Source organism: Melospiza georgiana, chromosome 28 (genome assembly GCF_028018845.1).
Source record: "Melospiza georgiana isolate bMelGeo1 chromosome 28, bMelGeo1.pri, whole genome shotgun sequence".
Classification (NCBI taxonomy): domain Eukaryota; kingdom Metazoa; phylum Chordata; class Aves; order Passeriformes; family Passerellidae; genus Melospiza; species Melospiza georgiana.
The window spans coordinates 3,358,689-3,370,303 of record NC_080457.1 but is presented as its reverse complement, the minus strand read 5'-3'; the positions used below and the strand labels follow the sequence as shown (position 1 = coordinate 3,370,303).

General features: G+C 42.2%; 1 protein-coding gene across 1 annotated transcript; it reads left to right on the top strand.

The window, feature by feature from the left end:
- Positions 1-4,001: 4,001 nt before the first annotated feature.
- Positions 4,002-11,615, top strand: SOST (sclerostin). Its single transcript, XM_058041952.1, has 2 exons — positions 4,002-4,221; positions 8,806-11,615. Exons 1-2 carry the CDS (start codon positions 4,002-4,004, stop codon positions 9,222-9,224), a joined length of 639 nt encoding a protein of 212 aa, XP_057897935.1. The 3' UTR covers positions 9,225-11,615.

The window sequence follows — 11,615 nt, the reverse complement described above, 5'->3', positions numbered from 1 at the left end:
GTGTTGGTTGTGTGTTTTAATTGTAGCTCCTGCAGGCTGGTGCTGCTGGCTGGCTGACTCACCAGATGGAGCTGTAGGCTTGTTCTTCTTCCCTGGAGAGCCATCCCTGGCTCCTGCACTGTGCTGGGGTGTGAATCCAGGGAATTCTTACCACTGGAAAAGACAAGCCACCAGAATGACTTAGCAGTGTGAGGTGGAAAATAATAAGAATCCATTTATTTTGGCTTCTTGCAGGAGATGACACCACAGCATTCAGACTTCATTCACTCTGTGACATTGCAGAATTCTTCTGAGGCAACTGGAAGTTGATTGGGAAAGGCTGCAGCATGGAAAAACAAAAACAAAAACAAAAAACAAACAACTGTTTGAGAAGCAAAGTTCATGTCAAAACAGAATTCTGATCATGTCAAAATTCAGAATTTTGATCATGTCAAAACCAGAATTCCTGGGCAGTGTGTGAAGTTTGTGCACAGAGAAGCTGGAATTGCACCTGCACAGCGTTGGGCTGGGATGCTGAGCACAACCCTCAGGCCCATGGGTGGGTAGGGAAGGACCTGGAGCTGGAATGACTGAGGAATTTCAGGAGATGGAATGACTGAGGCAATGTCAGGAGATGAAATGACTGAGAAATTTCAGGAGATGGAATGACTGAGGAATTTCAGGAGATGGAATGACTGAGAAATTTCAGGAGCTGGAATGACTGAGGAATTTCAGGAGATGGAAGGACTGAGGCAATGTCAGGAGATGGAATGACTGAGGAATTTCAGGAGATGGAATGACTGAGGCAATGTCAGGAGCTGGAATGACTGAGGAATTTCAAGAGATGGAATGACTGAGCAATGTCAGGAGATGGAATGACTGAGGAATTTCAGGAGCTGCTTTAGCTGTGCCTGAATTGCAGGGTTCAATGCCAGTGTTTCAGGACAGTGTTTCAAGAGTTTCTGAACTCTTCTGGAGCTCAGAAAGCAGCAGCAGTGGATTCAGGCTGAGCAGGAGATGCCAATTAACTCCTGGTGGCTCTGGTTCCTCCTCAGAGCAGAGCACTGCTTTGGGCTCAGTGGGGTTAACTTTATTCCCATTTTGGGTTTGTGCTGATCTTACAGAGATGTTTGTGTTGCTGCTGAGCAGGGCAGACACAGCTGAGGCCTTTTCTGCTGGGGGTTATTGGTTTCTCTGGGTCTGGATTGAAGGCACTTGAGATGATAATTCATGTTCAAACTCGGGTGTTTATTGTTTCTTATCAATGCAACAACCTCGCAACACGAGTTCTGCAGGTTTCATTAGCAAAACACAAAATGGCCAACAATCTCTTGTTATGAGGCCTTTTAAGACTAAACTATCCAATTAAGAAATGACACCTAAATTATTTTCCCTTTTAACCCAATAACTGATCACTCAAAGTCTGCAATGTGGATTTTCCTGTCCAATTACAAAATACCACCCAAACCCATGGAGAGGAAGGTAAAGGAGAGCAACCAGTCTCCACCCTAAAACCTCCATTTTGCTTCATATTTATTTCCAATTAAGAACTGACACCTAGATTATTTTCCCTTTTAACCCAATAACTGATCCCTCAAAGCTGCAATATGGACTTTTCTGTCCAGTTACAAAAAAATCACCCAAAGCCATGGAGAAGAAGGAAAAATAAGGTAAAGAAGAACGGCCAGTCTACACCCTAAAACCTCCATCTTGCTTAAGATATTACCTCAATATTTATTTCTATATTCTAAATATATTTAGAATATATATATTTATAATATAATAGAATTTATTATATGTACTGATAATATAATACATTTATTATTATAAATAATTACTATTTATTTCTAATATAATAGAATTTATTATATTTACTTATAATATAATAAATGTATTATTATAAATAATTATCATACTAATTTCTACATGTTAGAAAAATATTTATATAAATATATAAATATTTATAGAACATTTATTTCTATAGTCTAAATATTTAGCATATTTACTCTATTATATACATAGGTTATATATATTATCTATATACAGTTAGATATATTTATTTCTAAATAAAATTTTAGAAATTAAATATTTATTTCTATATTCTAAATCCTCAAACTCTTAAGTTTTCCACCCTATAAGCATTTCTTGGCCTATCAGCTTTAGCTACATTATGCTGTAAATGCTTTAATCATCTAAAATTACTTTTTGTGGGTCTTACTACGATGTAGTTTTTTATAGTTCTATTTTTTTAAAGCATTTAGTCTTTTTTCCAAGGCTATCTTTTGAAACTTCTTTCTAGTTCAATTTGTCTCTCAACAATATCTACCTTATTCCATGGTATTTCTAAATTAGTATTTCTTATTTTAAAGTTTGCGTACACATGTATACTGTATGAGCTTTTTGTTAAGTTTTGAGAATTTTCTACAAATCCATTTCCCTGTGTGGGTTTGGCTCTGGCTATGGGCAAACCACAGCAGTGGCTGAGGATGGAATTGCTCAGCTCTGAATATTATATATAATAATATATATAATAATTATATATAATATTCTGATATAATATATTCAGCTCCAGTATCAGTCCCACCCTGTCAGGGCTCATTCTGAGAACACTCTCTCCCTAATAACTCTTTTTATTTTTTCCTGTGCTTCATTAAAACTACAAAAATCAAATTTTTGGGGGCGGGAAGCAGCACAGAGCATGTCTGCTTTGCTGCAGGAAGGGCTGTGAGCAGGCAAGCAGCTACAGGGTGTGAAAAAAATGTTTTTGTAGCTAAGGAATCTGAATGGCTGAGATTTGGGTTCATTCCTGGCATCTATTAGGCCGCCCTCCTTCTTATGGACAAGAAGTTTTAAGCCACAAGCTAAATATATCTTCTGTTTTCTTCATTCAGACATTGTTTTGGTATTATTTCTCCATGTGGGTTATACAGATAAATACAATAGTTAGTAATGGTTTGTATAGAAGAGTGAATACAGATTGTCTAAGTGCTTGGGAGAAGCTACATCAAGAAGATTTTTCTTTTTTATGTGACAGCTGATCACTTTAAATGAGATTGTTGTCAGTGCAGGCCCACTAGAGACAACAGCTTTTGGAAATATTGCATGAAAAATTAACAGAAACTGAGCTTTGGTGGATACATCCAACTTTGGGGGCATTTAAACAGAGGAGTAAAGAAGCAGCAAGGACTCAGTGATCGCCAGCACTCAGCTCTGCTCTGCTCTCCTGTCCTGCTTTTCTGCAGCTCTGATGTCACTTTGGACAAGGCTCTCGTGGTGCTATTCCTGTCTGACCAAAATAATACCAAAATCCTTCTTTAGTCCCTGCTCCTTCAGGACTTGGAGTCCTTCACGGCTTGTTCAGTTCAGCTCCAAGCCAAAAATAGATTTACTACATGTAAGTAAGGAAAATGATGCTTAGAAGAACATGAAACAAAATGTGGAGCTCCTTTTTATGGAAAGGAGAGGGGAAAAAAGCTCCTTGTTATGGAAAGGAGAGGAAAAAAACCCTAATAATTTCCCTGCAGAGACCGAAAAGCAGAATTACTGAGCTACACTTTCTAGATTTACTCACTTTAAACATTGAGCAAAGGGAAGAGGGAACTTGCTGAATAACAACAGCAAAATGTAAAAAGTCTGGAAAACCTTTGGAAAAGACAAAGTTTCAAATATGGATGGAGGCAGAAGCAGGTTTTAATTACACCATTGTCAGAGCAAAACTGCAGAAAGGCTTGGCAGGTTGCAATTCATTGTAGTCTTGTCTATCACCTTTTGTTGCCAGGCTCAAAAATGAGGTAGATGAGAGAAGTTTTTGCATAACAGTTGTAAAATATTGTCACTAACCCACCCCCACACACCCATTTTATTTCACACTGACAAAAGCTGAGATGAATGAGTTGTCTGGCCCTTCCCACTTTGTATAGTCATTGGCTGGCTTGGTTCTAAAAGGGATTTTAAAAAGGGGAATAATGTGCCTTTGGCCAGGATCTGAGGCTGTCAGGGTGCTGAAAAGCTGATCTGTGACCATGCAGATCCCTTGGGCTGTGTGTGCTGTCTGTGTCCTGACACAAATCACGCTTCGCTCTGTGCAAGGCTGGCAGGTGTTTAAAAATGATGCTACAGAAATCATTCCCGAGATCACTGAAAATCCAGAAACGCCAATGGAGCCGACTTTCAGCAACAACAACACCATGAACCAGGCAAAACATGGAGGAAGACACATACAACAAACTCCAGACCTCAGTGGTAAGAAAAATGTCATTATTTCTGTTTGGATCATAGCAATTTGTAAAAGAAAACTTGTGATCATCTATGTTTGTTTATTAACACTTTTAGGTGTGGCCCAGCTGCTTTAAGTGACAGGGATTTGCATCTGCTGTTGAAAAAGTATGAATATAAACATTAGGAAGAATATATTGGAGTTTACTGATGCAAACATCAGCTCTCTGTTGAATATTGCTACTCTGCAGACAACTCCAAAACATCCAACCTGTAGAAATCAATACCTGTAGATAAAAACAAATATCTGTAGATTTTATTTAACACTTCTCTGTGTTTTGTGAGGAAATAACACAAATTCTCTTTCCCTGTTTAATATTAGGATGGGGAATGGGTTGACAGTGGAGACAATAATATAAATTTGTAATTTAGGAGCATCCACACCAGCTGTGGCTAAGATCACACCAAAAGGTGCACATTGAGGCTGTGCTCAGCTAAATGAGAGAAATTTGCTGCTCCCTGACTGACAGACCTTCAGCCAGGTTCCAGCAGCCAAAAATGCTCCAAAATCCATTGTCACTCGACCAAGTGTCTAACTTTAGCAGTGATGCAAGACATCATCCTTTTGGGGAGAGACAGGAGATGGAAAGCCAACCCCAAACAGAGAAATGTGGATTTAAAAAAGTTTTCCACTGGAAAACAGGGCAAGTTTGGTCCTCCAGACACAGCACAAAGCACAGAGCAGCACAGGCACAAATCAAACTTAGAATTTCCACTGTTGGGCATTGCAGATCTGAGTCAGCCTCATTTTTCTGGGGACAGCTTGAAGGCAATTGGGAATTTCTGCTGCAGCTGCCTTTAGGGCATTTAAAACCAGAGGGTTAACAATATTTTAAATTTTTTTTTTAATTAATGCTTTTGAGAGTGTGGCCTTAAAAGTCTCTCACATTCCTAAGAGGGAGAGCACTCTCAGGCAGTCCCACCAGGGCAGAGCAGGTTGGGTTTTTTTATCTCATCTCAACACCTTCATTTTTTAACTTCTTACTACTCTGCCATCAGCTGGGAACCTGCCCCACAGATTTGTGCATATTTTTCCAAGTGGAAAGCACAGCAAGCTAAGCAATCAAAGACTGAAGGAGAGTGGGCAGCTGTTTGAGATACACAATGGTCTTGTATACTTATTTTGGGATTTTTAGCATAAGGAATCAAAATTATGATCCAAAGTGGCCATTTCTGGAACATAAGCACCAGACCATGAGGGATTTTGCACCTGCACACTCACAGGACATAAATGCACAAATATCACCTACAGAGCTGAGGCAAGTGCTTGGATATTTACCTGCCTGTGCTTTATGGAGGTAAAATGCACCTTATTCCACTCATTTATTTATTTACAGACAGACATAATTTTCTTGACTGCTTAGGGAACTTGAGAGTGTTACTGAAGTGCATGTGGGGTTCAGTTGCCAGTGTTTTTGTCACAAGGATTGCTTAATTTCATTAATGCAGTCCTTCAAAATCAAAAAAAAAAAAGAAATTTTGCTAGCTGTAATTTGACAAATATAAATCTGAGCACTGAAAATCCTGTTTCTATACTTCACAGGAAAAACAAAAATTAAAATGTCTGTCCAAATACTGTTGTGTCACTAATAATTCAGGGTCAGAATTCTCTTCTGCTGAACTAAACCTTGCACACAGTGAGGAGAATGGGCCTAACAGACACAGCCTTCTGTGAGCTGACTTTGAAGGCTTCCACCATAAACAGTGTTCCTGAGTTAAATCTGTCCTTTTTGTCCTTTTGACAAGAGAAGAACATTAATGTAGATGAATAACTAATGTAAATTAATAACTTCTAGATGAAGTTATTTGATAAGCACTTAAAAATCAAATTTTGTGTCTTCCCAACAAATCAATTAAACAAGGGAAAAGAGCCACTTTTGGGAAAACTTATGTTCCTACAACTGGAAAATTTCTAAATACTTAATGCTAAGAAATCCTCTATTTTCTAATGCATCATTTGCCTAGAGTTATCCATTGAGAAAAAGGAGAGGAAAAAAGGTTCTAATAGCCAGAAGATGCCTTTAGCTCTCTCAGGGAGTTTTGTGGGACATGTGGAATTACCACAGAGAACAGGAAATTTGGAAAAGCTGCTGCCTGAATAGTGGGAATTCCTTAGTGCTGTTCTTACCTGGGATTTCTCTAACCTGGAACACATCATGCAAACTAAAAAATCACTTAAGAAACACTCTTTTTTATTGGAAAAAAAATTTAAATCTGGAGTAAATAGAGTTAAAGTAAATAGAGTTAAACTAGAGCAGTGGAGGAAGGTGTTGCCCACAGTTAAATGGAGCCAGGAGAATATTGCCAAAAATTCCCAGCTGTTCCATTTCCCCCTGCACATCACTGACAGGAAAAGTGTCTGGTGGATTTTTTTCACCAATTTCTACTTTGTTACTCAAGGGTTTTACAGCTGGAGTAGCTGAATAGTCAGGAGCAGCACGGGTGAGTTTTTTGAGGTATTTCTCCTGCAAATCTGCTGTTCAAGTGTGGCTCAGAGAGAGATCTGCTGCAGGAAATCTTGTGCTTTGACACTGGCCCACAAAAGCCACTCACTCACCCTCCCCTGCCACAGCTGGGCAGAGGAGAGAAAAACCAACAAAAAAATCTGTCAGATTATAGCACTTGGTGAGAGAGTGAGAGAAACTGAGCTGGAGGTTTGGAGGTTGAGGGCAAAACAGGCTTGGCTTAGAGGTACAGACTGACTTTATTACTACCAAAATCAGAGGAGGATAGTGAGAAGTAAAATAAACCCTTAAAAACACATTTGTTCCCCAAATTGTTCCTCCTTCCTACTGGCAGCTCAGGCAGCCAGGGCATGGGGGGTTTGGGTTTGGTGTAGGGTTTGGGTTTGGTGTAGGGTTTGGTGTAGATTTAGGTGCTTTCTGGCAGGGAAAGAGCCCAGAATGAAGGGAAGAACAGGACTGAAGGAAAGAACAGGACTGAAGGATTGCAGGAATGAAAGAACAGGAATGAAGGAAGGAACAGGGATGAAGGATTACAGGAAGGGAAGAGCAGGATTAGAAGAGAAGAGCAGGATTGAAGGGAAGAGCAGAAATGAAGGATCACAGGAATGAAGGAGCAGGACTGAAGGAAGGGAGAAGCAGGCATGAAGGATTACAGGACTGACGGAAGGAAAGAGCAGGAAAGCAGGGAAGAGCAGGACTGAAAGAACAGACTGAAGGGAAGAGCGGGACTGAAGGGAGGAGCAGAAATGAAGGATTACAGGACTGAAGGAAGCAAGGAGCAGGACTGAAGGGAAGAGCAGGACTGAAAGGAGGAGAAGGACTTTAGGGAAGAGCAGGACTGAAGGAAGGGAAGAGGAGGGCTGAAGGATTAGAGGAAGGGAAGAGCAGGAAAGCAGGGAAGATCAGGACTGAAAGAACAGGACTGAAGGGAGGAGCAGAAATGAATGATTAGATTACAGGAATGAAGGAGCAGCACTGAAGGAAGCGAGGAGCAGGAATGAAGGATTGCAGGACTGAAGGGAAGAGCAGGCATGAAGGATTACAGGACTGACAGAAAAGAGCAGGACTGAAGGGAGGAGGACTTTAGAGAAGAGCAGGACTGAAGGAAGGGAAGAGGAGGGCTGAAGGATTAGAGGAAGGGAAGAGCAGGAATGCAGGGAAGAGCAGGGCTGAAAGAACAGGACTGAAGGGAAGAGCAGGACTCTAGAGAGGAGCAGGATTAGAAGGGAAGAGCAGGATTGAAGGGAGAAGCAGAAATGAAGGATTACAGGAATGAAGGAGCAGGACTGAAGGGAGGGAAGAGGAGGGCTGAAGGATTAGAGGAAGGCAGGAACAGGACTGCAAGGAGGGAGCAGAAATGAAGGATTAGAGGAAGGCAGGAACAGGACTGAAGGGAGGAGCAGAAATGAAGGATTAGAGGAAGGCAGGAACAGGACTGAAGGACTGGAGGAAGGCAGGAACAGGACTGAAGGATTAGAGGAAGGCAGGAACAGGACTGCAGGGAGGGAGCAGAAATGAAGGATTAGAGGAAGGCAGAGGCAGGACTGAAGGATTAGAGGAAGGCAGGAACAGGACTGCAGGGAGGGAGCAGAAATGAAGGATTAGAGGAAGGCAGAGGCAGGACTGAAGAAAGGGAGGAGCAGGACTGAAGGATTAGAGGAAGGGAAGAGCAGGGTTGAAGGGAAGAGCAGAAATGAAGGATTACAGGAAGGCAGGAACAGGACTGAAGGACTGGAGGAAGGCAGGAACAGGACTGAAGGGAGGAGCAGAAATGAAGGATTAGAGGAAGGCAGGAACAGGACTGCAGGGAGGAGCAGAAATGAAGGATTAGAGGAAGGGAAGAGCAGGGCTGAAGGACTGGAGGAAGGCAGGAACAGGACTGAAGGACTGGAGGAAGGCAGGAACAGGACTGCAGGGAGGGAGCAGAAATGGAGGATTAGAGGAAGGCAGGAACAGGACCGCGGGAGGGAGCAGAAATGAAGGATTAGAGGAAGGGAAGAGCAGGGCTGAAGGGAAGAGCAGGGCTGAAGGGAAGAGCAGGCCTGCAGGGAGGCAGCCGAGGCAGTAACGCGTTCCCTGTCCGCAGATGCCGCCTTCAGCTGCCGGGAGGTTCGCACCACGCGGTTCCTGACGGACGGGCCGTGCCGCAGCCTGAAGCCGGTGAAGGAGCTGCTGTGCTCGGGCCAGTGCGAGCCCTCGCACCTGCTGCCCAACTCCATCGGCCGCGGCAAGTGGTGGCGGCAGAACGCGCCCGATTTCCGCTGCATCCCCGCGCACAGCCGCACCCAGCGCGTCCTCATGGCCTGTCCCCAGCAGGAGACGCGGACTTACAAATTCCGGGCGGCCACGGCCTGCAAGTGCAAGCGCTACACCCGCTACCACAACCAGTCCGAGCTCAAGGACTTCGGCAAGGACGTGCCCCGGCCCCAGAAGAACAAGAAAGCGCATCTGGCCAGAGCCAGGAGCGGCAAATCCAACCAGCACGAGCTGGAAAATGCCTATTAGGAGGGAAGGGTGGATGGATGGATGGGTGGATGGAAGGATGGATGGAGGTGGCTCTGGGTTGTTGAGTTTGTGAGGTGCCCGGGATGAGGTGAGAATCTGCCTCCCATGTTCTCAGAAGGCTGATTTATTATTTTATGGTATTATATTGTATTAAAAGAATATACTAAAACTAAGAGAAAGGATACAGCCAGAAGGCTTGACAAGAATGATGATGAAAAAGTCGTGGCTGACTCCTCAGAGTCCGACACAGCTGGTGGTGATTGGTCATTAAGTAAAAACAATTCACATGAAGCCAATCAAACCTGTTGGTAAACAATTCCAAAGCAGCAAAACAGGGAGAAGCAAATGAGATAATATTGTTTTCACTTTTCTCTGAGGCTTCTCATCTTCCCAGGAGAAGAAATCCTGGCGAAGGGATTTTTCAGAAAATGTGCCAGTGGCACTGGGCGACACAGACCAGCAGCTCCAGATGTTTGCTGAACCATCAAAAGGCACTCGGAGGTCACACCATGATGCTCTGACTGCAGAAGGTTCCAATTCCTTCTGCTGAGCTGGGTCAAATAGGCAAAAAATGGGTCAGATTGTAGCACTTATGTGTGATAAAGAATGAGATAAATTCAGCTGGAGGCACCTGTCACTACAGGACACGAAATAACACGCAGCTCTCTCAAGGCAAAAAGAGAATTTTTAATTTCTGGCTCCAGCATTTATAGATTTCCAAAAGTGACAGTGGATTGGAGGGTGACAGTGCCACCTCTCCACTGACACTGGACAAACCAACAGTCTGTCAAATTTCTCCTCCTCCAGAAAAGAATGCAAAACAATGATTCATTTACATAAAGCATATGAGGAAATTTGTTACAAGAATGTAAACATCAGAAAGCTTAGAAAAACTTAAATGTGAGGTTTTTCAGGAGAGAAGGACCCTTCCATGTGCATGCTGGACAAATAAATTAAAGTTTTCTCCCCCAGTCTCACGGGTTTGCTGCTGTCACTCACTTGTGTTGTCCTGCCTGCAGCTCAAAGAATTGCATCTTGTCTTGCTGCCAGCACTGGGCAGTTGTTTATGCCCTGTAAAACAAAAATACTGCAAGCCTTGTGGATAATCAACCAGTATTGCTGGGGAGAATTAAATCCCTGAGTTCACCGGAAAATATTTAGCGTTAGATTTTAAATGTAAAACCATTCGATTATTAGATTATTGAGTCACCAGAACACATTTAGCGCTAGATTTTAAATGTAAAACCATGAGATTTGTTGAGTTCATCAGAAAAATCAGGGTGACAGGAGGTGCATGGCAGTTTGTGTGTCCTGGAGGAGCAGGGAGGCAGAGGAGAGCGAAGCTGGTGTGGGCACAGCCACATTTTGCTTTATTCCAAAGGGAACATTTACAGGAATAGAATCTTGGAATCCGTTCCCCAGACCAGGATGCAGGACAAGGCTGCAGTTATGAAAGCACCAGGAGAGTCTCTGAAGGAGCCCTAGAAGGTTTGGGGCAGCAGGGATTTCAGGTTCTGGTGGATGAAGTCAAATTGTTGGGAAATGAGCACATTACCAGATGTCCTCGTGCACCAGGTGTTGCCTCTCGAACCGAAATGTGACATTAATGTTCTCAAAACAGAAGTAAAAGTGTGACAAATCCATCTCATATTTTTAATTAGAAGATTATGGGGTTGACAAGTTCAAAACTGGCGACTAGAACCATATTGATTTGGGAACAATGATTTGTTTTAGGGACAATTCAACAAATTCTCCTGGAATTGGAGCGGAGCAGATTTATGAACAAGATGCTCCCTCCAAACCAGATAAGCTCACTGATGTTTGTCCTGTAAGCAGCTAACATTATCCATAGCCTAACATAGAATATAGTGATTATTCCTTATTTCCTAGAACATGTTTGACTTTAATATCAGCTTAGACACATCCATTTACATTTTCTGTTCTGTAGAGGTTGGATTATGTGGCCACACACTCTGTAGCAGTAAAACTGTGCAAACCCAGCTCTGGGAGTGAGGTGGTGCTTCTGCATTAAAAGTGAGCCTCTGCTAAGTCATGAATTCCTCTAGAAAAGTCTTTAGGATATGCAACTTTGTTTTTTCTTTAGTTTGGCAGCAATTTTCCTTTGCTTAGCTTCTCAACACTCAGAGTAATGTTTATGTTTTTACATTAAAGGATATTGTTAGAAAGTGAATTGTCAAATGCTGTATACATCCTGTAGAATTTATGCTGAAATAATATAAATGTGGAAATTTGAAATGTTGATAGATTTTTCAGTTGTTTTATGTGAGACCAGAACCTAGGGACAAAAGATACCATTTCAGAGAGTGAATTATGTATTTATTTTTTTCCAGAAAATTATTTATGCAATGTTTCAACTTGTAGAGAACGAGA

Bases quoted from the DNA above. Each gene is read 5' to 3' on its own strand.
- SOST (XM_058041952.1), top strand. From the start codon at position 4,002: ATGCAGATCCCTTGGGCTGTGTGTGCTGTCTGTGTCCTGACACAAATC. The intron at 4,222-8,805 runs GTAAGAAAAATG...CCCTGTCCGCAG, and splicing joins ACAAACTCCAGACCTCAGTG to ATGCCGCCTTCAGCTGCCGG.